Raw genomic sequence first — 27134 nt, forward strand, 5'->3', positions numbered from 1 at the left:
AACTGAGCCGTGACAGGGGGGCGTCCGTCTTCCACTGACCAGAGTAATGGCCCTGTCAGCATGGGATAATAGTAAAGGGGTGCTTGGGGTGGAGGCATGGATCACAGCCACTAACCCAAACCCCTCTCCCCTCGCTTTGCCTCATAGCTCAATGCAATCGCACAACACATTATGACCTACAATGCACGAAAGACACGTGCGCACACATGGACAAGGCGCCACGCGACAGACAATTAGGGAAGCAGCTAGCCCCAGCCGTACATTATCTCTCTGCAACAAAAAAACTGTGCTTACCCTACGCTCAATCTTCTTCCTCTCATGACTGCACCGTGTACTCACCTCCTCTCTCTCTCTCTCTCTCTCTCTCTCTCTCTCTCTCGGACTCATTAACCCTTATTCAGAAACACATCACTCTGTTGTTCTGAGAGTTTACTCTGACTGAAAACAGACCACTCTCTAAAAGACATTACCGTCTACTTCTGCCATTCTCCTCAAAAGCATTTCTCCACTGTCTCCAGCACTCTCACCCACATTACTGTAACAACCTTGTGGCTCTGCCTCCCAAAACCATTACTGCTCTCAGACTCTACAGAACACTTACACTTAATACCAGTGATCACCAATCTTCCCGAGCCGAGATCCCATTCTGAGATCTACCGCTCAGATTTGTATTTTAAAACATGACTTAAAAAAACGTAAGCCCTTACAACCTTAACCTCCCAAAACATGACTATCCATCTCTCTCCACAAAGCCCTCAATCTGCCTCTCCCCAAATATATGACCTTACTTTATCCCTACCTCCCAAAACACCAACCCCTCTATTACACCTTAAAACATCCCCGTTTTCCACCCTTCCCCCTACAAGAGAGCAAAGCTCACAACCCCCCTCCCTCTCCAATAACATCATAATGGTCCATACAGCTCCACTGACTCTGTTGTTTGTGTCTCTAACCCCACCAGAAGACTGTCTTTGGAGGGGGTACTAGTAGCCTCCAGGGTCCACCGACCCTCCCTGGCCCAGGGATGGAGCTGAGGGGTAATAACATGGAGAGCCTCTCAGTCTACCTCCGGGGTGTGCGTGTGTGTAGAAAGGGAAGAGATCTGGTGTGTGTGCATTCTTGTGGATGTGCGAGTGTGTTACCCAGAAGCAGGTGGGGGGTATATCTAGAGCACGGTGCATCCTTAAACTGCTCTTACGGCTGTTAAAAAGCCCAGTCGGATGCTGAGTCGGTAACTAAAACAGCCAGAGGGACATTTCCTCCCCGCTAACCGTCACAGAGGGGGTGAGTTTCTCTTTTACTATGGTGCCATTAAAAATGAATGGGTTCTCGTGTTGGGAGACAATGGCAGAGGGAGGTGAAATAAAAAAGTGTTTATGTCACCTCTGATGAGAAATGAGAGAGAGAGGAGACGAGAGAGAGAGAGAGAAAGAACGAGAGAGAGAAAAGAGGGGCTGAGGGTCAAGATAGAAAGAAATAGTTTCCTACCTGTAAAATGTGGTCTCCTTCTCTGATGCGTCCGTCCCTTGCAGCAATGCTGTTTGGCCCAACCTGATGGGGAGAGACCGTTTGAATCAATGCTCAAAGGGAACACAAAATTGCCTTTTGGAAGTTTGCCAAAATACCTTACCATCACATTTCATACACAAAATATATAACCTTTTGAAAATACAAAAGTATATGGACACCCCTTCAAATTATTGGATTCGGCAATTTCAACCACACTCATTGCTGACAGGTGTATAAAATCAATCACACAGCCATGCAATCGCCATAGACAAACATTGGCAAGAGCTCACAGACATTCAACGTGGCATCGTCATAGGATGCCACCTTTCTAACAAAATCAAATCAAAGTTTATTTGTCACGTGCACCGAATACAGTGAAATGCTTACTTAACAATAGTGCTGAGAAAAAAAAAATGTATGTGTGTGTGTGTGTGTAGGTAAGTAAGTAAAGAAATAGAACAGTGAAAACGGTAAAAACAGTAAAAAGACATTTGAAAATAAAAATAACAGGTCAGTTTGTCAAATTTATGCTCTGCTAGAGCTGCCCCGGTCAACTATAAGTACTGTTCTTGTGAAGTGGTAACATCTAGGAGCAACAGCGGCGCAACCGCGAAGTGGTAGGCCACACAAGCTCACAGAGCGAGACCGCGGAGTGCTAAAACGCGTAGCACGTAAATATAAGCTATCCTCGAGTTACAAACTGCCTCTGGAAGCAACGTCAGCGCAAGAACTGTTTGTCGGCAGCTTCATGACATGGGTTTCCATGGCTGAGCAGCCGCACACAAACCTAAGATCACCATGCGCAATGCCAAGTGTCCGATGGACAAATTTGGGTTTGGTGGATGCCAGGAGAACACTACCAGTCCGAATACATAGTGCCAACTCTAAAGTTTGGTGGAGGAGGAATAATGGTCTGGGGCTGTTTTTCATGGTTCGGGTTAGGCCCCTTAGTTCCAGTGAAGGGAAATCTTAACGCTTCAGCATACAATTATAGTCTAGACGATTCTGTGCTTCCAACTTTGTGGCAACAGCTTGGGGAAGGTCCTTTCCTGATTCAGCATGACAATGCCCCGGTGCACAAAGTGAGGTCCTCACTTGTCGAGATCTGTGTGGAAGAACTTGACTGGCCTGCACAGAGCCCTGACTTCAACTCCATTGAACACCTTTGAGATGAATTGGAATGCCGACTGCGAGCCAGGCCTAATCGCCCAACATCAGTCCCCGACCTCACTAATGCTCTTGTGGCTGAATGGAAGCAAGTCCCCGCAACAATATTCCTACATCTAGTGGAACGCCTTCCAGGAATAGCGGAGGCTATTATAGCAGCAAAGAGGGGACCAACTCCATATTAATGCCCATGATTTTGGAATTAGATTTTCGACGAGCAGGTGTTCACAAACTTTTGGTCATGTAGTGTACCTATACAACTTTACAGAGACCACTGACCTATGAAAGCATTATCTAAATTTCTTATGACATCCAATAATCATTTAGTCCCCAATATAATTCTAGAGCACCTCTGTGGGTTTGAAGTAAGAACTGTTATACAACACTTCTAGACAAAGGACCTCTTTCAACACCATCTGGTGATTGTTTGAAGCACCTGCTGCCAGAGGAAGGCCTTAGCTGTCAGTATGTGTTATCGCATCTGTCCAGTTCAGGTATCAAGGCCACTTTACCCTACTGCTGAAGCAGCTAAATTAACAGAGCTACAAACCTGTCAGGACATGTGTCTGGGGAAAGTACAATAATGTATCACAATCAGGGAATACTGTGTGTGTGTGTGTGTGTGTGTGTGTGTGTGTGTGTGTGTGTGTGTGTGCTTCTTTATCTGTTGATTTCCCTGTTGCACCCTCCATCCCTCCTGTTGTGATTGGTAGATGTAACATACCGGACACAGAGAGACATAGTATCCATACAAGGCCCATCCATGCCTCTTCCTTCCCATGATTCTCCCTGACTAATGATACTGAGCGAAGAGGGCAGGCCACTCTTTCAACGGCCAATCAATTACTGCCGTCTGGGGCCATTTGTTTTACTCTATCCAATCAGACAGGATCTCCTGAGATGGCTGGGCCAGCCTGAATGTTCCATCTTCATGATGGTCTGGTGTGTGTGTCACAAAGGACCGTTCCTTAAAAAGGGCTGCTCTGAGATTACTGGGGATGGGGAGGGACTCTGCTCTCAGCTCCGGCCTGTCCTTGATTTCTCGTGTCACGTCTTCTCTCCTTTCGTCCCTCTTGAAAAATGTTTTAAGGAGAGGAGTAGAAGGGACCTGAGGAACGGAGGAGGAAAGGACTTTTGCGATTCCCCCACTGTCACAACATGTGGAGTGATACCCAGAATGATAACGGCGCCGGAGGGGATGGCTGCAGTTTAACGGGCTCCTAACCAACTGCGCTGTTTTCTTAGTTCTTTTTTCGCATTGTTTGTAACTCATTATGTACATAATGTTGCTGCTACCGTCTCTAATGACTCAAAATAGCTTCTGGACATCAGAGCAGCGATTACTCACCTCGAACTGGACAAAGATTTTTTTAATTTAATGAGTCCGACACGAAGGATATACTGCTTTCTCGAGACAAGGCCCGAATCCCTGTCATTCGAGGTATTGCTCGCCTGAGGTAGAATAGATAGAATACCTCATTCTGTAAGCAGTAAGCCACACTGTCTATATTATTCGTAGCCGTCTATTTACCACCACAAACCGATGCTGGCACTAAAACCGCACTCAACGAGCTGTGTAAGGCCAAAAGCATAGAAGAAAATACTCATCCATAAGCGGCACTCCTAGTGGCTGGGGACTTTAATGCAGTCAAAACTAATTTCTGTGCAACCAGCGGATGCTACGCTACAGGACTGTTTTGCTAGCACAGACTGGAATATGTTCCGGGATTCATCCAATTGCATTGAGGTGTATACCCCTTATGTCACCGGCTTCATCAATAAGTGCATCGACGACATCGTCCCCACAGTGACCATACGTACATTTCCCAACCAGAAGCAATGGATTACAGGCAACATCCGCACCGAGCTAAAGCCTAGAGCTGCCACTTTCAAGGAGCGGGACATTAATCCGGAAGCTTATATGAAATCCCGCTGTGTCCTCAGATGAACCATCAAACAGGCAAAGCATCAATACAGGAAAAAGATTGAATCCTACTACACCGGCTCTCACGCTCGTCGGATGTGGCAGGGCTTGAAAACTATTACGGACTACAAGGGAAACCCAGCAGCGAACTGCCCAGTGACACGAGCCTACCAGACGAGCAAAATGCCTTTAATGCTCACTTCGAGGAAAGCAACACTGAAACATGCAAGAGAGCACCAGCTGTTCCGGACGACTGTGTGAGCACGCTCTCCATAGCCGATGTGAGCAAGACCTTTAAACAGGTCAACATTCACAAAGCCGCGGGGCCAGATGGATTAGCAGGACGTGTACTCAAAGCATGCGCGGACCACTGGGCAAGCGTCTTTCCTGATATTTTCAACCTCTCCCTGACCGAGTCTGTAAGACCAACATGTTTCAAACAGACCACCATATTCCCTGTGACCAAGAAAGCGAAGGTAACCTGCCTAAATGATTACCAGCCCGTAGCACTCATGTCGGTAGCCCTGAAGTGCTTTGAAAGGCTGGGCATGGCTCACATCAACACCATCATGCCGGAAACCCTAGACCCACTCCAATTCGCATACCACCCCAACAGATCCACAGATGACGCAATCTCAATCGCACTCCACACTACCCTTTCCCACCTGGACAAAAGGAACAGCTAAAGTACGTGAGAATGCTGTTCATTGACTACAGATCAGAGTTTAACACCATAGTAACGATGAAGCTTATCACTAAGCTAAGGACCCTGGGACTAAACACCTCCCACTGCAACTGGATAATGGACTTCTTGACGGGCCGCACCCCAGGTGGTAAGGGCAGGCAACAACACATCTGCCACGCTGATCATCAACACTGAGGCTCCTCAGGAGTGTGTGCTTAATCCCATCCTGTACTCCCTGTTCACCCATGACTGCATGGCCAAGCACGATTCCAACACCATCATTAGGTTTGCTGACGACAGAAAAGTGGTAGGCCTGATCACCGACAACAATGAGACAGCCTATAGGAAGGAGGTCAGAGACCTGGCTGTATGGTGCCAGGACAACAACCTCCCCCTCAATGTGAGCAAGACAAAGAAGATGATTGTGGACTGCAGGAAAAGGAGGGCTAAACACCACTGAAGTGGAGCAGGTTGAGAGTTTCAAGTTCCTTGTTTTCCACATCACCAACAAACTATCATGGTCAAAACACACCAAGACAGTTGTGAAGAGGGCACGACAACACCTTTTCTTCCTCAGGAGACTGAAAAGATTTGGCATGGCCTCCATATCCTCAATAATTTATACAGCTGCACTATCGAGATCATCCTGTCTGGTTGCATCACTGCCTGGAATGGCAACTGCTCGGCATCTGACCGTAAGGCGCTACAGAGGTACGGCCCACTACATCACCGGCACAAAGCTTTCTGACATACAGGACCTATATATCTAGGGTTTCTGGGATAATGGTGTTGATGTGAGCCATTACCAGCTTTCAAAGCATTTCATGGCTACAGACGTGAGTGCTACGGGTTGGTAGTCATTTAGGCAGGTTACCTTAGTGTTCTTGGGCACAAAGACATGGTGGTCTGCTTCAAACATGTTGGTATTACAGACTCAGACCGGGAGAGGTTGAAAATGTCAGTGAATACACTTGCCAGTTGGTCAGCGCATGACTGGAGTACACGTCCTGGTAGTCCGTCTGGCCCTGCGGCCTTGTGAATGTTGACCTGTTTAAAAGGTCTTACTCACATCGGCTGCGGATAGCGTGATCACACAATTCCAGTTGTCATTGTGTTTTATAATGACGCTGATAACTAATATTGATCCCACAATGAACACACTACAACTGGTCCCTTCTGTAAATGACGTTCAACATATAAAAGTCTTCATAAAGCCTTCATAATGCCTTCAAAAGCACTAAATACATTTGTTACAAAACATCTATAACCGTATGTCATGCTTTGTAAAGGGTTCATAGATGTGGCAACTGTGTGACAATCACCAATGCCAAAAATGACATCAAATCAAATCGTATTGGTCACGTACATGTGTTAAGCAGATGTTATTGCGGGTGTAGCGAAATGCTTGTGTTTCTAGCTCCGACAGTGCAGTAATATCTAACAAGAAATATCTAAGAATTTCACAACATACACCGATTACAAACAAATCTAAGTAAACAAATGGAATTAAGAATGTATAAATATATGGACGAGAAATGTCAGAGCAGCATAGACTAAGATACAGTAGAATAGTATAGATACAGTATTTACAGTAATGCAAGATATGTAAAGATGATTAAAGTGACTAGTGTTCCATTTATTAAAGTGGCCAGTGATTTCAAGTGCAGTCGCAAACCGTAGTCTGGCTTTTTTATGGCGGTTTTGGAGCAATGGCTTCTTCCTTGCTGAGCGGCCTTTCAGGTTATGTCGATATAGGACTCGTTTTACTGTGGATATAGATACGTTTGTACCTGTTTCCTCCGGCATCTTCACAAGATCCTTTGCTGTTTTTCTGGGATTGATTTGCACGTTTCGCACCAATGTACGTTCATCTCTAGGAGACAGAACGCGTCTCCTTCCTGAGCGGTATGACGGCTGCATGGTCCCATGGTGTTTATACTTGCGTACTATTGTTTGTACAGATGAACGTGATACCTTCAGTCATTTGGAAATTGCTCCCAAGGATGAACCAGACTTGTGGAGGTCTCCAATTCTTTTTCTGAGGTCTTGGCTGAATTCTTTTGATTTTCCCATGATGTCAAGCAAAGAGGCACTGAGTTTGAAGGTAGGCCTTGAAATTCATCCACAGGTACACATCCAATTGACTCAAATGGTTAGCCTATCAGAAGCTTCTAAAGCCATGACATCATTTTCTGGAATTTTCCAAGCTGTACTTAGTGTATGTGCATTTCTGACCCACTGGAATTGTGGTACAGTGAATTATAAGTGAAATAATCTGTCTGTAAACAATTGTTGGAAAAATTACTTGTGTCGTGCACAAAGTAGATGTCCTAACCGACTTGCCAAAACTATAGTATGTTAACAAGAAATTTGTGGAGTGGTTGAAAAACGAGTTTTAATGACTCCAACCTAAGTATATGTTAACTTCCGACTTCAACTGTAAGTATCAAAAGTAAAAGTATAAATTGTTTCAAATTCCTTAAATTAAGCAAACCAGATGGCAATATTTTCTTGTTTGTTTTTATTGACGGATAGCCAGGGGCAGGCTCCAACACTCAGACATAATTTAGTCTGCCAGATCAGATGCAGTAGGGATGACCAGGGATGTTCTCTTGATAAGTGTGTGAATTGGACTATTTTCCTGTCAAAATGTAACGAGTACTTTTGGGTGTCAGCGAAAATGTAAGAGTAAGAAGTCCATTATTTTCTTTAGGAATGTAGTGAAGTAAAAGTAAAAGTTGCCAAAAATGTAAATAGTATTTTTATTTTTTATTTTATTTCACCTTTATTTAACCAGGTAGGCTAGTTGAGAACAAGTTCTCATTTGCAACTGCGACCTGGCCAAGATAAAGCATAGCAGTGTGAACAGACAACACAGAGTTACACATGGAGTAACAAGTCAATAACACAGTAGAAAAAAAGGGGAGTCTATATACAATGTGTGCAAAAGGCATGAGGAGGTAGGCGAATAATGACAATTTTGCAGATTAACACTGGAGTGATAAATGATCAGATGGTCATGTACAGGTAGAGATATTGGTGTGCAAAAGAGCAGAAAAGTAAATAAATGAAAACAGTATGGGGATGAGGTAGGTGAAAATGGGTGGGCTATTTACCAATAGACTATGTACAGCTGCAGCGATCGGTTAGCTGCTCAGATAGCTGATGTTTGAAGTTGGTGAGGGAGATAAAAGTCTCCAACTTCAGCGATTTTTGCAATTCGTTCCAGTCACAGGCAGCAGAGTACTGGAACGAAAGGCGGCCAAATTAGGTGTTGGCTTTAGGGATGATCAGTGAGATATACCTGCTGGAGCGCGTGCTATGGGTGGATGCTGCTATGGTGACTAGTGAGCTGAGATAAGGCGGGGCTTTACCTAGCAAAGACTTATAGATGATTTGGCGACGAATATGAAGCGAGGGCCAGCCAACAAGAGCATACAGGTCGCAGTGGTGGGTAGTATATGGGCCTTGGTGACAAAACGGATGGCACTGTGATAGACTGCATCCAATTTGCTGAGTAGAGTGTTGGAGGCTGTTTTGTAAATGACATCGCCAAAGTCAAAGATAGTCAGTTTTACGAGGGTATGTTTGGCAGCATGAGTGAAGGATGCTTTGTAGCGAAATAGGAAGCCGATTCTAGATTTAATTTTGGATTGGAGATGCTTAATAATGTGAGTCTGAAAGGAGAGTTTACAGTCTAACCAGACACCTAGGTATAGTTGTCCACATATTCGAAGTCAGAACCGTCCAGAGCCGTGATGCTGGACGAGCAGGCAGGTGCGGACAGCGATCGGTTTAAGAGCATGCATTTAGTTTTACTTGCCATTAAGAGCAGTTCGAGGCCACGGAAGGAGAGTTGTATGGCATTGAAGCTCTTCTGGAGGTTAGTTAACGCAGTGGCCAAAGAACGGCCAGAAGTATACAGAATGGTATCATCTGCGTAGAGGTGGATCAGAGAATCACCAGCAGCAAGAGTGTCATCATTGATGTATACAGAGAAAATAGTCAGCCTGGGAATTGAACCCTGTGGCAGCCACATAGAGATTGCAAGAGGTCCGGACAACAGGCTCTCCGATTTGACACACTGAACTCAGTCATTTGAGAAACTAAGGCAGTTGAGTCTGCCGATAAGAATGTGGTGATTGACAGAGTCGAAAGCCTTGGCCAGGACAATCAATACAGTTGCACAGTATTGTCTCTTATCGATGGCAGTTATGATATTGTTTAGGACCTTGAGCGTGGCTGAGGTGCACCCATGACCAGCTCGGAAACCAGATTGCCTAGTGGAGAAGGTACCGTGGGATTCAAAATGGTCGTTGATCTGTTTTTTTAACTTGGCTTTCAAAGACCTTAGAAAGGCAGGGTAGGATAGATATAAGTCTGTAGCAGTTTGGGTATAGAGTGTCTCCTACCTTTGAAGAGGGGGATGACCGTGGCAGCTACCCAATCTTTGTGGACCTCACACGATACGAAAGAGAGTTTGAACCGGCTAGTAATAGGGGTTGCAACAATTTCGGTGGATAATTTTAGAAAGAGAGGGTCCAGATTGTCTAGCCCGACTGATTTGTAGGGGTCCAGATTTTGCAGCTCTTTCATTACATCAGCTATCTAGATTTGGATGAAGGAGAAATGGGGGAGGCTTGGGCAAGTTGCTGTGGAGGGTGCAGGGCTGTTGTTCAGGGTAATGGTAGCCAGGTGGAAAGCATGGCCAGCCGTAGAAAAATGCTTATTGAAATGCTCAATTATCGTGGCTTTATTGGTGGTGACAGTGTTTCCTAGCCTCAGTGCAGTGGGCAGCTGGGAGGAGGTGCTCTTATTCTCCATGGACTTTACAGTGTCCCAGAACTTTTTGGAGTTTGTGCTACAGGACGCACATTTCTGTTTTAAAAAGCTAGCCTTTGCTTTTCTAACTGCCTGCGTATATTGGTTCTTAATTTCCCTGAAAAGTTGCATATCGCGGGGGCTATTCAATGGCAATGCAGTACGCCACAGGATGTTTTTGTGCTGGTCAAGGGCAGTCAGGTCTGGAGTGAACCAAGGGCTATGTCTGTTCCTGGTTAAAAAAAATTGAATGGGGCATGCTTATTTAAGATGGTGAGAAAAGCACTTTTTTTCTTCTTGTTTTTCAATCAACCAACAAAACACATTCCACATTCACAGATGTGACAGGCTTAAAAAAAGAAGGAAAAAAAAGTAAAAAAAAATAATAATACAATTTAAAAAAAAAAAAAAGAAATTAAATGAAAGATTAAGAAAAATAATAAGTGTTTTTATTTTATATTATTTAATTATTTTCCTTGGTGCATATATATACATACATACCCACACACACACATATACACATATACATACATACATACAGTGCCTTGCGAAAGTATTCGGCCCCCTTGAACTTTGCGACCTTTTGCCACATTTCAAGCTTCAAACATAAAGTTATAAAACTGTATTTTTTTGTGAAGAATCAACAACAAGTGGGACACAATCATGAAGTGGAAGGACATTTATTGGATATTTCAAACTTTTTTAGCAAATCAAAAACTGAAAAATTGGGCGTGCAAAATTCTTCAGCCCCTTTACTTTCAGTGCAGCAAACTCTCTCCAGAAGTTCAGTGAGGATCTCTGAATGATCCAATGTTGACCTAAATGACTAATGATGATAAATACAATCCACCTGTGTGTAATCAAGTCTCCGTATAAATGCACCTGCACTGTGATAGTCTCAGAGGTCCGTTAAAAGCGCAGAGAGCATCATGAAGAACAAGGAACACACCAGGCAGGTCCGAGATACTGTTGTGAAGAAGTTTAAAGCCGGATTTGGATACAAAAAGATTTCCCAAGCTTTAAACATCCCAAGGAGCACTGTGCAAGCGATAATATTGAAATGGAAGGAGTATCAGACCACTGCAAATCTACCAAGACCTGGCCGTTCCTCTAAACTTTCAGCTAATACAAGGAGAAGACTGATCAGAGATGCAGCCAAGAGGCCCATGATCACTCTGGATGAACTGCAGAGATCTACAGCTGAGGTGGGAGACTCTGTCCATAGGACAACAATCAGTCGTATATTGCACAAATCTGGCCTTTATGGAAGAGTGGCAAGAAGAAAGCCATTTCTTAAAGATATCCATAAAAAGTGTTGTTTAAAGTTTGCCACAAGCCACCTGGGAGACACACCAAACATGTGGAAGAAGGTGCTCTGGTCAGATGAAACCAAAATTGAACTTTTTGGCAACAATGCAAAACGTTATGTTTGGCGTAAAAGCAACACAGCTCATCACCCTGAACACACCATCCCCACTGTCAAACATGGTGGTGGCAGCATCATGGTTTGGGCCTGCTTTTCTTCAGCAGGGACAGGGAAGATGGTTAAAATTGATGGGAAGATGGATGGAGCCAAATACAGGACCATTCTGGAAGAAAACCTGATGGAGTCTGCAAAAGACCTGAGACTGGGACGGAGATTTGTCTTCCAATAAGACAATGATCCAAAACATAAAGCAACATTTACAATGGAATGGTTCAAAAATAAACATATCCAGGTGTTAGAATGGTCAAGTCAAAGTCCAGACCTGAATCCAATCGAGAATCTGTGGAAAGAACTGAAAACTGCTGTTCACAAATGCTCTCCATCCAACCTCACTGAGCTCGAGCTGTTTTGCAAGGAGGAATGGGAAAAAATGTCAGTCTCTTGATGTGCAAAACTGATAGAGACATACCCCAAGCGACTTACAGCTGTAATCGCAGCAAAAGGTGGCGCTACAAAGTATTAACTTAAGGGGGCTGAATAATTTTGCACGCCCAATTTTTCAGTTTTTGATTTGTTAAAAAAGTTTGAAATATCCAATAAATGTCGTTCCACTTCATGATTGTGTCCCACTTGTTGTTGATTCTTCACAAAAAAAATACAGTTTTATATCTTTATGTTTGAAGCCTGAAATGTGGCAAAAGGTTGCAAAGTTCAAGGGGGCCGAATACTTTCGCAAGGCACTGTACATACACATACTCAAAAATAAATGAAAATAAAAACACAAAAAAAACATATATAACACTTGCAGCAACACTATCAAGGTCCTTATCAGCTATTTCTAGCATTCGCTGAGACGACGGGCCAATAATTCGTTTTTAGGTTTTACAGCACCTTACACAACATGTATCTGAACATTTCCCTAGTCACCCCGTTCACTCTGTCCAGTTTGAAATATAGTTGAATAGTGGAGACCAGTCTATCAAACTTGGTCTGTCTCTTGTGGAGGTCATAAGTGAGCTTTTCAAGAGGAAGAAAGTAAACAATCTGGTCAATCCATATTTTAAATGTAGGAGGGGTATTAGAGGACCACAATAGAGTATGTAAGTATGTAATAGTCATAAGCAAATTTTCTCTGTCAGGATCAAGAACAAAGTCCTGCTGGGCATTAAGAAGATAGATACACGAGGTCATATCAAACTGTACCTCTAATATTTTCTGTGCAGCAGTATGTATAGATTGCCAGAATCTGGCAATCTCTCTACAGCTCCAAAATACATGCATATAGGTTCCACTTTCAGAGGTACATATTTTACAGTTAGGAGACATATCTGTTTTCATTCTATGGAGTCTCAAAGGAGTATGATACAATTTGTACAAAAATGTGTAGTTAGATTTTTTCATTTTTACACTAGTAGAGGTGCAGTATACCCTGTTGCAAACCTCCACCCATAACTCATCACTGATAGTCAGACCAAGGTCCTTTTCCCAAATTATTTTCAAAGGAGTAAGGAGGAGCCTCCTTTCTCAGAAAGGAGTCTATAGATGTAAGATATTTTGCCTTTAATGGATTGTGCTGTGACAAGAAGGGTTTCAACTTCATTCAACTGAGTTCTAAACCTCCTCTTGGAGGTAAATGAGGAAATTACATGTCTAATTTGAAGATATTTTTAAAAAATGGGATCTTGGCACATCGAATTCACTGCAGAGCTCTTGAAAGGATTTCAGTGTAGTGGTTTTCTGATGAAATAGGTCTGAAAAGGTTCTGATTCCGAGAGTATGCCAAAGATTAAAGTTGGCATCCCTCAGGGCTTTTGTCAAGTCTGGGTTGCCTACTATAGGCGAGTGAGAACATATTTGGGAGAAAATGCCCAGGTATTTCTTACAGTCCCTCCACGCTAGTAGGGTGCTGTAAATCACAAAAGTTAAGTTATTAATGAATATAATTGAGCTTAAGGGCAATGAACCACAGGATTGGGCTTCTATCTGAATCCACGTCGACTCTTGTCTGTTTCTGATCCATGTTAGCATGTTGCGGATTTGGGCAGACCAGTAGTACAATTGAAGGGAGGGAAGGGCAAGACCACCCTTAGATTCAGGTTTCGATAGAGTGGAAAACTTGATCCTAGGTTTTTTATTGCCCCATATACATTTGGTGATGCTTTGGTTAGTTGTTTTGAAAAAGGAAACTGGGAGATAGCATGGGAGCATCTGAAATAAGTAGTTCAGTCTAGGGAGGATGTTCATACGGATGACATTAATTCTTCCTACTAAGCTAATTGGTTTGGAGATCGTTCTTGATTCGATCCAGGAGTGGAAGATAATTTTCCTTGAAAAGGCTATTCAGATCTGGTGTTATGAAGATCCCGAGGTATTGAAACCCCTGTGTTTTCCATTGGAAAGTACATAGTGTCTTCATAGAGCTGGTGAGTGTAATATTGAGAGGGCAGACAGTGGATTTGTTAAAATTTATCTTATAACCTGAAAACTTGCCATATTGAGCAATTTTGTCTAAAATGAGAGGGAGGGATTTCTCAGGGTTGGATATGTAGAGCAAGACATCATCCGCGTAAAGCGAAATCTTGTGCTGCAGGCCGCCTGCAGAAACACCCATAATACTTGGATTGCTCCTTATCAACTCTGCCAGAGGCTCCGCCCCCAACAAGTAGAGCAAGGGGGACAGCGAGCACCCTTGTCTTGTGCCCCGTTCCAGAGGGAATCTGTCAGAGTTCAGTCCATTAGTAGTAACCATGGCATTTGGATGAGAGTATAGTGATTTGATCAATTTAATAAAATTTGGGCCCATATTGAACTTTTCTAAGACTGAAAACAGAAAGCTCCACTCCATCCTGTCAAACGCCTTCTCAGCATCCAGTGAAACCAGCAGGACAGGGGTATTCTGTGCGTTCACTTGATCAATAATATCAGAAAGACGGCAAATGTTATCAGAAGAGTATCTGTCTCTAATAAATCCAGTTTCGTCCGCTTTTATTATTTTGGGAAGAAGAGTGTTTAGTCTTTTGGCGAGCAATTTGGTAATTATTTTATAGTCGAAATCCAACAAGCTTATGGGCCGGAAGGACGAGCAGGATAGGGGGTCCTTGTCCTTTTTTAGCAACACTGTAATGCGAGCTGTGTGCATTGAGTCTGGGAAGAGAATCACTTTTAAAGAATAGCCAGGCATCCTCTACTGACGGAATGAGGTCAATATCCTTCCAGGATACCCGGGCCAGGTCGATTAAGGAGTGGCTGATGGACCTCTTCAGCTAGCAGGGAGATGGGCCTAGCATAGGCTAGCTCCAGGCTAATTGGTGCTTGCTTCGGGACAGAGACGTTAGCCAGGAGTAGCCATTCGGATAGGAGCTAGCTAGCTGCGATGATCCAGGTGAAAAGGTTCAGAGCTTGCTGTAGGAATCCGGAGTTATGGAGAAGAAGAAGTCCGATTTGGTCCGGGTTGAATCGCGCTGTGCAGACTGGCAGGAGTTGTCCGGGCAAATGGTTAGCTGATGACTGCTAGCAGTAGCTAGCTCCTGTTGGGGGTTCCGGTTCTAAAGTAAAGCAAATAGCAGATCCATACCACATTGGGTGAGGCGGGTTGCAGGAGAGTATGTTGAAGTTGAGGTTAAGAAAAATGTTTTAAAAAATATATATGCGAAGAAAAAAGACAAAGAAAGATTTAAAGACAGAACACAACAAGACGAAGACAAGACGCCTGACTGCTACGTCATCTTGGATTCTTGGACTTTTACTCCACCCATTCCATTGGCAGTCGAATAACATCATGTGTGCTTAACTGCACTACAGAAAACCCGCTAACCAAACAAAAGTACAGGGCATGCTCACTGAATTAAAGGGCAACTACACAAAAAATCTACGTTTCTTAGATTTTTCCAAGGCCTCAAAAGTCATCCCCTGATTTGGTTGTGAACACACAAAATCCAATTTAGTTGTTTTCTATTAAAAAAGGTGTAAAAAAAACTGGAGTAAACCAGAACAAATGGGGATATCCAAAACCTGGAAAAAAAAAAAAAAAAGAAAATGGAATTTGGGAGAAAGAAAAAAAAAACAGTAGGCAAAAAATGTAAACTGATTTTAAAAGGTTCTACCAACGTTTTTTTATAGCTGTGCATGACTGAACTTTATAATGTGTGTCATCCTGCAACACAGCATTTTGGGTGAACTTGAGGTCAGGTATTGACTATATGCACCCAGGAGGGAAAGAGGTTGGGCCATCCTAGAAATGTTTTAGTGTAATATAATATATACAATTTTTCCAACGATTTTATCCGAAGCGACCCCAATATCCTGGTGTTGCAATGCTCTCCCAAGACGCATGACAGGGTTATAAATGCTTTGTGAAGCCTTCATTTAATATGATTTATAAGGCCTTTATTAAGAGGTCCTTATGCCACCCTTTATAAAGCACAGGTTTATAGGGCAGCAGGTAGCCTAGTGGTTAGAGCGTTGGGCCAGTAACAGAAAGGTTACTAGATCGAATCCCCGAGCTGACAAGATAGAAATTTGTCGTTCTGAAGCTGAACAAGGCAGTTAACCCACTGTTCCTAGGCCATCATTGTAAATAAGAATTTGTCCTTAACTGACATGCCTGGTTAAATTTTTTAAAAGTCATATTTTACATAGTGGGTTATGTCAGATTTGACATTGGTGGTTATGTCACACAGTTAAGAAACATTTATGAACCTTTTAAAAAGCATGACATACGGTTATATTGATTCATAACACATTTATGTAGTGTTTATGAAGGCTTTATGAAGCCTTTATAAGCTGCACACAATTTACAGCAGGGCCCTACAACTTATAAAGGCTTTATAGAGCATTCATAAAGACTTCATAAACACTACATAGCTTATTGTCAAACCATTTTAAGCAAAGTCATAATACACAAAGCGTGACATAAAATGTCCTTTTAAACACTACATCTTGAGCTTTGCCAAATAGTATGCATGATACTGTATAGTTCATTGGTATTTATGTGAGATCAGAAACGCAATTCACTATCTCAAACACAGCTGAAATACGGAGTAACATTCAGTAGAAGCTCATCTGAATGCAGCACGCTCTCCTTGGTTTTACTTTTTATAGACTGAACACTTGAGAGGAGAAGCAGCCCAGTGACTACGGCGATCTGTATTCAACTCATGTTCAGCTGCATATACCTTGCGGGTCTGAGCTAACTTCAAACGAATGAGAGAGAGAGAGAGAGAGAGAGAGAGAGAGAGAGAGAGAGAGAGAAGTTGGGCAGAATGGAGGAGAGGACAGTGCTTTGTAAGTGCTGCCAATAAGTGGGAGAAACAGAGAAAAAAAGCCTCGACTGTGGGCACAAATAGTGTAACCTCAGCTTGCAAAACATGTCAGTTTTATTTGAAGAACAAGGATAGTCACTCAAAGAAAGACTACAGTGCCTTTTTTATGAGTTGGTTTATTATTGCAAATATAAAAATTATGAAGTGCCAGTCCAACGATTCATGTATTTTTAGTCTGTGTTAATCATATTAAATTACAGACTCTCTACATATTCAATATTAACTAAGCTCTGTAAAAGAGGACACAGAGGAATCATATTAACGTCACAACTGATTTAGTCCTGAAAGTCTAGAATGCTGTATTCCTTTCACAGTTATATCAGTGTACTTACAGTGCATTCGGAAAGTATTCATACCCCTTGAATTTTCCCACAATTTGTTATGTTACAGCCTTATTCTAAAATGCATTAATTATGTTTTTTCCTCATCAATCTAAACACATACATCACAGGTTTTTAGAAATGTTTGCAAATGTATTAAAAATAAAGAAAACATTGAGCTCAGGTGCATCCTGTTTCCATTGATCATCCATTGATGTTGTAGAAATGTTTCTACAACATGATTGGAGTCCACCTGTGATAAATTAAATTGATTGGACATGATTTGGAAAGGCACACACCTGTCTATATAAGGTCCCACAGTTGACAGTGCATGTCTGAGCAGAAAACAAGCCATGAGGTCGAAGGAATTGTCTGTAGAGCTTCAAGACAGGATTGTGTCGAGGCACAGATCTGGGGAAGGGTAACGGAAAAATTATTTAGCGTCGAAGTTCCCCAAGAACACAGTGGCCTCCACCATTCTTAAATGGAAGAAGTTTGGAACCACCAAGACTCTTCCTAGAGCTGGCCGCCCGGACAAACTGAGCAATTGGACGAGAAGGGCCTTGGTCAGGGAGGTGATCAAGAACCCGATGGTCACTCTGACATAGCTCCAGAGGTCCTCTGTAGAGATGGGAGAACCTTCCAGAAGGACAACCATCTTTGCAGCACTCCACCAATCAGGCCTTTATGGTTGTGGCCAGATGGAAGCCACTCTTCAGTACATTAAACTCCAACAGAACAACGACCCTAAGTACACAGCCAAGACAACGCAGGAGTGACGTCAGCACAAATCTCTGAATGACTTGAGTGGCCTAAGCAGAACACGGACTTGAACTTGATCGAAAATCTCTGGAGAGACCTGAAGATGGTTGTGCAGCAACGCTCCCCATCCAACCTGACAGAGCTTGAGAGGAGGATTTGCAGAGAAGAATGGAAGAAACTTGTAGTGTCATACCCAAGAAGAATCGAGGCTGTAATCACTGCCAAAGGTGCTTCAACAAAGTACTGAGTAAAGGGTCTGAATACTTATGTAATTTTTTTTTTTTTTTACATTTTATAACTTTGCAAACTTTTCTAAAAAACTGTTTTTGCTTTGTCATTATGGGGTATTGTGTGTAGATTGATGAGGGGGGGGGGCAATTGAATAGTTTTTAGAATAAGGCTGTAACGTAATAAGATGTGGAAAAAGTCATGGGTTCTGAATACTTTCGGGAATGCACTGTATTTACTATGATCCACAGTGATTGTAGTCCATAGTAATTGTAACAATTATGTTAACCTATTTTACATAAAATGCACATGAAACCTCAAAGAACCGATAAACACACAGGACTGGTGGAAATGCATGCATACATTTTTTTATCAAGTTGATTTACATTTTATTTTATCAACAACTATAAATAGTAGCTGTTATTTTGGTGTTTGTTCAAGAACTCTGAGGAAAGGAAGCATTTGTACACTGCTGAGTGTTGTGACATTAGACGTGTAGGTGAAGTGAGAACTTCAAAAGTACCTATTTCTGAACAAGTCTGGCGTATATAATAGCGTTTTCATAAGTGAAAACTGTAAGGTTGGAGAGAGAGAAGAAGAAGTAGAATGAGAAGAAGAAATACAGCAGCAGTTCCCTAGCCACCCTCAGTCCCACTCCTGCCGTCTCACCTCACTGACATAGATAGCCATGTCCTCCTCCTCGTCTGTCCTGTAGCACAACGTCAGGCCCAGCTTCTCCTGGCTGTTCAGTCGACACAGCTCCACCTCCTGCAGACATACAGAGAACAGAGGTCAACAAAACCACACATGGATAACAACACTAACCAGCTTCTCCTGGCTGTTGAGTCGAAAACAGCTCTTGGGGCGACAGGGTAACTTAGTGGTTAGAGCGTTGGACTAATAACCGGAAGGTTGCAAGTTCAAATCCCCGAGCTGACAAGGTACCAATCTGTTGTTCTACCCCTGAACAGGCAGTTAACCCACTGTTCCTAGGCTGTCATTGAAAATAAGAATTTGTTCTTAACTGACTTGCCTAGTTAAATAAAGGTAAAATAAAATATCACCTATACACACAGAAGGGACAAGAACACACCACCTGTTGTAGGTGTGCCAAGTACATCAATGTATAAAATGCAGTTATTGAAGCTGTAGCCATCATACCCAACTTGCTATCAAACAGCATATTAACTTTGGCTGGGTAGAGGAGCTTATCTTGACTGTGTGTGTAATTAAAGCTGTTCTCTAAACGTTCAGTGAACGGCTTGATCAGTCATGTCTTTGATAACTGTCAGAAGCTCTCAAGTGTTTTTACCGAGCAGCTACAGCCTAATATTAGATTATTAGTTGGTAAATAAACCCATATAATTATGCTAACGTAGTGAATATATTCAGAGTTGCATGACCCACCACTGAAGTATTCCTCATCTCTGAAGAGTCCTTATGGAGAGACAACCCACAAACCTGGGAACATTCCCAGAACATTAGCTAATATTCCAATTAAGTTATGGTTTTATCAAACATTAGGATGAGAACATCCCCAAAACATTCAAAGAATGATAACATAATTATTTTTTTAATTCAGTTTAAAAAAAAAGATTAAATATCCTAACATTCACTATAATGTTCCCAGCAAACCAGAATTGGTTTTGTGAAAGTTTCCAGAACAATCGTTAGGTTGCAGCAAATGTTCTCATAACACAAAAACTGTCGAGTCATGCTGATGATCATATAAAACATTTGCCTTGATGTCGTCTGAATGTTCCGATAACACATTTAGTCTGTTCTTTAAAGGTTCCCAAATGTTTGTTGAAACAGTATGGTGGGATTATTGTGTTGGACATCACAAAAGACAAACTATCCAGTTGTGAAGATGATTATACAATGTATATTTTAGAATGAAAAAACATTCACTTGATGCTACAAGAACATTCCCAGAACACATTTTTTGATGTTCTTTAAAAGTTCCTAAAACATTTCTTTAGGTTATAGGAACATTGTTGGGATATGGCAAGAGAACTGTTCAGTTGTGCAGACATTCAGAGAATGTTGGTATCATGTTGCACATCACATTCATTTGATGTTGCAAGAATGTTGACAGAACAGCCTTTCTGGGTTATTTAAAGGTTCCCGAAACACGTTGTGGTAACCGTGTGGACACATCGCAAGACATAGGTTCCAAAAGCACTAAATATGCTCAGTTGTGATGCCATTCATACAATGTTTAAGATAGGTTGCACAGGACATACCTTTAATGTTGTAAGAATGTTGACAGAACACCTGGTCTAAGTCCTGTCAGTACAATATGTGAATATCACAAGAATATTCTTGTAACTTAATAAAATGTTCTGGAAATCTTTAAGAGTTTGCACAGAACATTCCTACAATGTTCCACAATTTCCAAATAAGTATTTGAATTTGAATTATTTAACCTTTATTTAACTTGGCAAGTCAGTTAAGAACAAATTCTTATTTACAATGACGGCCTACCAAAAGGAAAAAGGCCTCCTGCGGGTACGGGATAAAGAAAAAAAATCATAAATACAATATAAATATAGGACAAAACACACATCACAACAAGAGACGTAGCAACACAACATAACAACAACATGGTAGCAGAAAAAAACATGGTGCAAACATTATTGGGCACAGTCAACAGCACCAAGGTCAAGAAGGTAGAGAAAACATCACACAAAGCAGCTACAACTGTCAGTAAGAGTGTCCATGATTGAGTCTGAATGAAGAGATTGAGATAAAACTGTCCAGTTTGAGTGTTTGTTGCAGCTCGTTCCAGTCGCTAGCTGCAGCGAACTGAAAAGAGGAGTGACCCAGGGGTGTGTGGTCTTTGGAGACCTTTAACAGAAAGTGACTGGTAGAACGGGTGTTGTATGTGGAGGATGAGGGCTGCAGTAGATATCTCAGATATGGGGGAATGAGGCCTAAGAGGGTTTTCTAAATAAGTATCATCCAGTGGGTCTTGCAACGGGTATACAGAGATGACCAGTTTACAGAGGAGTATATAGTAGAGTGCAGGGATGTGTCCTATAAGTAGTATTGGTGGCAAATCTGATGGCCGAATGGTAAAGAACAGCTAGCCTCTCGAGAGCACCCTTACCTGCCGATCTATATATTATGTCTCAGTAATCTAGCATGGGTAGGATGGTCATCTGAATCAGGGTTGTTTTGGCAGCCGGGGTGAAAGAGCAGCGGATACGATAGATTTAACTTTAGCCTGCAGCTTTGATATGTGCTGAGAGAAGGACAGTGCACCATCTAGCCATACTCCAAAGTACTTGTATGAGGTGACTACTTCAAGCTCTAAACCCTCAGAGGTAGTAATAACACCAGTGGGAAGAGGGGTATTCTTCTTACCAAACCACATGACCTTTGTTTTGGAGGTATTCAAAACAAGGTTATGGGTAGTGAAAGCTTGTTGGACACTAAGAAAGCTTTGTTCTAGAGCATTTAACACAAAATCCGGGGAGGGGCCAGCTGAGTATAAGACTACCATCTGCATATAAATGGATGAGAGAGCTCCCTACTGCCTGAGCTATGTTGTTGATGTAAATTGAGAAGAGCGTGGGACCTAGGATCGAGCCTTGGGGTACTCCCTTGGTGACAGGTAGTGGCTGTGACAGCAGATTTTGACTTTATACACTGCACTCTTTGAGAGAAGTAGTTAGCAAGCCAGGCCAAAGACACCTCAGACACCAATACTCCTTAGCCGGCCCACAAGAATGGAATGGTCTACCGTATCAAAAGCTTTGGCCAAGTCAATAGAAATAGCAGCACAATATTGCTTAGAATCATGGCAACGGTGACGTCAGTAAAGACCTTTAAGGTTGCAGTGACACATCCATAACCTGAGCGGAAACCAGTTGCATACCAGAGAGAATACTATAGACATCAAGAAAGCCAGTCAGTTGATTGACAAGTTTTTCCAACACTTTTGATACAGGGCAAAATAGAAATAGGCCTATAACAGTTAGGATCAGCTTGATCTCCCCTTTTAAATAAAGGACGAGCTGTGGCTGCCTTCCAAGCAATGGGAACCTCCGGAGAAAGGAGAGACAGGTTAAAAAGGTTTGAGATAGGCTTGGCGATGATAGCGGCAGCAACCTTAAAGAAGGGTCTAAACCATCTGACCAGAATCTTTTGGGGTTAAGTTTAGGGAGCTCCTTTAGCACCTCATACTCAGTGACTGCCTGCAGGTCAGGACAGGGGAAAAAGAGGGAGAAGCATCAGTGATAACCGTATTAGTAGGGGTGGGAGATGAGGAAATGTTGGACGGACAGGGAGGCATGGCTGAGTCAAATAGGAATCCTGACTTAATGAAGTGGTGATTAAAGAGCTCAGCCATGTGATTCTTGTCAGTAACAACCACATCATCAACATTAATGGACATGGGTGTAACGGTTTTCTAGTGGTGAAGGAGAGGCAGATCAAAATGCAGCGTGGTTTCTATTCATGGTTCTTTAAATGAAGAAAACTATACATGAACAGACTAACAAAAACAAGAAACGTGAAAACCTAAAACAGCCCTATCTGGTGCAAACACAGAGACAGGAACAATCACCCACAAAACCCAACACCAAACACGCTACCTAAATATGGTTCCCAATCAGAGACAATGACTAACACCTGCCTCTGATTGAGAACCATATCAGGCCAAACACAGAAACAGACAAACTAGACACACAACATAGAATGCCCACTCAGATCACACCCTGACCAAACAAAACATAGAAACATACAAAGCAAACTATGGTCAGGGTGTGACAGTACCCCCCCCCCCCCAAGGTGTGGACTCCGGCCGCAAAACCTGAACCTATTGGGGAGGGTCTGGGTGGGCATCTGTCCGCGGTGGCGGCTCTGGTGCTGGACGTGGCCCCCACTTCACCATAGTCTTAGTCCGCCACATTGTCCGCTTCCGTGGCCTCCTAACCACGGCGACCCTTCTAAATAACCCCACTGGACAGAGGGGCAGCTCTGGCGCCTGAGACTCCGGCAGCGCCGGACAGGCGGGAGCAGCTGTAGGGATGAGACGGAGAGACAGCCTGGTGCGGGGGGCTGCCACCGGAGGGCTGGTGCGTGGAGGTGGTACCGGATAGACCGGACCATGCAGGCGCACTGGAGCTCTTGAGCACCGAGCCTGCCCAACCTTACCTGGTTGAATGGTCCCGGTCGCCCTACCAGTGCGGCGAGGTGGAATAGCCCGCACTGGGCTATGCAGGCGAACCGGGGACACCATGCGCAAGGCTGGTGCCGTGTAAGCCGGCCCAAGGAGACACACTGGAGACCAGCTGCGTAGAGCCGGCTTCATGGCACTTGCCTCGATGCTCACTCTAGCCCGGCCAATACGCGGAGCTGGTATGTACCGCACCGGGCTATGCACCCGCACTGGGGACACCGTGCCCTTCACAGCATAACACGGTGCCTGCCCGGTCTCTCTAGCCCCCCGGTAAGCACAGGAAGTTGGCGCAGTGCAGCTTCGCCACACTTCCTGTGTGCCACACCCCAAGACATTTTTGGGGCTGACTCTCGGCTTCCATCCACGTCGCCGTGCTGCCTCCTCATACCAGCGCCTCTCCGCCTTCGTCGCCTCCAGCTCTTCCTTGGGGCAGCGATATTCTCCTGGCTGTGCCCAGGGTCCTTTACCATCCAACTCATCCTCCCATGTCCAGTCCTCCTTGCGCCGCTGTTGCCCGTTACCACGCCGCTTGGTCCTGTTGTGGTGGGTGATTCTGTAACGGTTTTCTAGTGGTGAAGGAGAGGCGGACCAAAATGCAGCTTGGTTTCTATTCATGTTTCTTTAATGAAGAAAACTATACATGAACAGACTAACAAAAACAAGAACCGTGAAAACCTAAAACAGCCCTATCTGGTGCAAACACAGAGACAGGAACAATCACCCACAAAACCCAACACCAAACAGGCTACCTAAATATGGTTCCCAATCAGAGACAATGACTAACACCTGCCTCTGATTGAGAACCATATCAGGCCAAACACAGAAACAGACAAACTAGACACACAACATAGAATGCCCACTCAAATCACACCCTGACCAAACAAAACATAGAAACATACAAAGCAAACTATGGTCAGGGTGTGACAATGGGCACCTGTGAGGTGGAGGGTTTATTCTCCAGGTCTTTAACCATTTCCCCAGAACCTCTTGGGGTTAGACCCACAGAGCGAGAACTACTCCTTAACGTAACTAACTTTGGCCTTCCCGTATAGCCTGAGTGCACTTATTTCTCATTTGCCTGAACGATAGCCAGTCAGCTTGAGTATGCGTGTGCCGAGCCTTTCGCCAGATGCAATTTCAATTCCAGACTCAACAAGATCACCCTCGAACCAGGGGCTGAACCTGTTTTTAATTCTCATTTTCTTTATGGGGGTGTGTGACATTTATGACGTTCATAGGATATTTGTTTTAGGTTTAACATAATATTCCATTGATGGGCAACCTAATTAAATGTTCTGGGAACCTTTAAAGAACCAATAACAACTGGACAGTTTCAGAGTTTGTGAAAATGTATTTTGTGACGTCGCCCACAATGTTCCCACCATACTTTTGCATGAAAGGGGGCCAAAGCCATATCAATCATATCAATACCATATAATCATATGGCCTTGTATACCACACACCTTTAGATTAATAGCTATTTTCTGAACCTAATGTACATAAATAGCAGGACATTGATAACAGAAGGAAATTACATCTCCATCATCACTTTCAAAAATCATTACACACATACAGTAGGGTAGGCTACAGCACCAACAACACAGACAACTAGAAAAACAACAAATAATCCAGCTGGTTGTGTCCCAATGTTATAACACGTCAGGGGTGTTGAGGGGAATCGAGTGTGAAATGGCCTCTCCACAAGGCCTTCATTAACGCACCACAGACTCCTCTAGACACTGTGTATGTGTGCGTGTGTGCTTGCATGCATGTGGCTGTGTGTGTGTGTGTGTGTGTGTGTGTGTGTGTGTAGAACAGGGCGAAGGGGCAAAGGGGGCTCAAATAGGTTTGGGAAGAAGAAATGAAGGAAATAGAGAGATTCATTTTCTCCGTGACATCTGTGGGTTGGCTGGTTACACGTGTCAGATATGTCAGACACTTTGGGAGCGAGGGGAGAAGAGGGGGGATCAGAGACCAAAGGCTGGAAGAGGAGAGAACAGAAAGTGGGAGCAAATAGAGCTGCCACAGACAGCCACCTGGTGCCTCTCCACTCCAGCAATACTGTATGTCCCCTCATTGAGACACTCCCTAAGTCTTCCCAATCTACCACAGCCCCATCCACCCCATTTCCTCTCCCACCAAAGCCCTCCGCCCCCTTCCCATCCTCCCCTGTTCCACCCTGGCCATACTGTATATGCCCCCATCCCCTTCTAGCCACTGACTCCCCCAAGGCTCCTCCTCCCCCTTTACCCCCATCCTTCCCACTGTGACAGACCATCAAAGAGACCCGGTGTCCATTGACATTTAAAAAAATATATATATTTCACCTTTATTTAACCAGGTAGGCTGGGCCTGGCCAAGATAAAGCAAAGCAGTGCGGCACAAACAACAACACATGGAATAAACAAACATACAGTCAATAACACAATAGAAAAAAAGTCTATGTACAGTGTGTGCAAATGAGGTAAGATAAGGGAGGTAAAGAAATAAATAGGCCATAGTGGCGAAAAAATTACTATTTAGCAAATAAACACTGGAGTGATAGAGGTGCAGAACATGAATGTGCAAGTAGAGACGGGTCTCACCCCGTGTATTTATTCGAGGTACTCCTCGCTCTTTTGTTGGGTTTCTACCCTGTGTTTTATATACGTGTTTCTTTGGTCTTGGTCCTCATGCCTTACATGGCACGCTGTAATTTGGGTCAATAAAACCCCTTATTACGCATTCCTGCGACTGTCTCCCGATCCTTCACACAACGTGACATATATGTGAGCCAAGCGCAAAAAAAACATGAATTAAAATAACGATTGTGCTGTTATACAATACATAGCCTACCACATATTACGCATGGCAGAAAAACTGATTTAAGATATCTTTCGTACCTAAATGGTCTAGCCTACAGTATAATTCAAAATTAAACAAATTCAGTTAGCCTACAATTATAGTGCATTTGTATTTGATTTTGAATAGCCTAGTAATAGGGTATTTTTTATATTTTCAGAATGAATGACCTTTTAGCGACATAATATCTTTGTCACGTCCTGACCTTATTTCCTTTTTTATGTCTCTATTTTAGTTTGGTCAGGGCGTGAGTTGGGGTGGGCATTCAGTTTTTTGTTCTATGTTTTCTATTTCTATGTGTTTGGACTGGTATGGTTCTCAATCAGAGGAAGCTGGCAATCGTTGTCTCTGATTGAGAACCATACTTAGGCAGCCTGTTCTCCCACTATGGGTTGTGGGTAGTTATTTTCTGTTTAGTGTTTTTGTTGCACCTTACAGAACTGTCGGTTTGTTGTTTTTGTTCACTATTCATCTTTATTTTAAATTATTATGAATACGTACCACACTGCACTTTGGTCCTCTTCTCCTTCTCCCGAAGACAATCGTTACAATCTTACCACCATGCATTTCCATCTCCTCAACTCTCTTTCATTCCTTTCTCGAGCATGCAGAGAGAAGGGCTGTCAACAGTTTAATTAAAGTTGTGAAAACATACTATCTATGTTCCCGAACAGATTTCACTTGGTTCCCAAATGAAGAATTGGGCAGCTACAGTACCAGGGTTGGAGAGCCTATGGCATACAGAGTTTTGATCTGTCACACAGCTAGAGGCTGCATGCTCCTCAAACAGTGGTTGATGCGTGGCGTGAAATAACTGGAATAACCTACGAACCAGCGGGAAAGTGGTCTCCATTCGCTATTTGAGTGCATACAGTGTGCAAAACTCATTTTACATCGTAAAGACAAGATTACATTTAGAATAGTATGATGGTAGACAGAGTG

General features: G+C 43.2%; 1 protein-coding gene across 1 annotated transcript in view; it reads right to left on the reverse strand.

The window, feature by feature from the left end:
• LOC115109691 (PDZ domain-containing RING finger protein 4-like) overlaps window positions 1–27134 on the reverse strand; it is a 63844-nt gene that overhangs the window by 11240 nt on the left and 25470 nt on the right. The window contains 2 exon segments of the mRNA XM_029634914.2: window positions 1489–1551; window positions 18833–18931. Coding sequence (XP_029490774.2) covers window positions 1489–1551; window positions 18833–18931 — 162 coding nt within the window.

This window comes from Oncorhynchus nerka, linkage group LG25 (genome assembly GCF_034236695.1).
Source record: "Oncorhynchus nerka isolate Pitt River linkage group LG25, Oner_Uvic_2.0, whole genome shotgun sequence".
NCBI lineage: Eukaryota > Metazoa > Chordata > Actinopteri > Salmoniformes > Salmonidae > Oncorhynchus > Oncorhynchus nerka.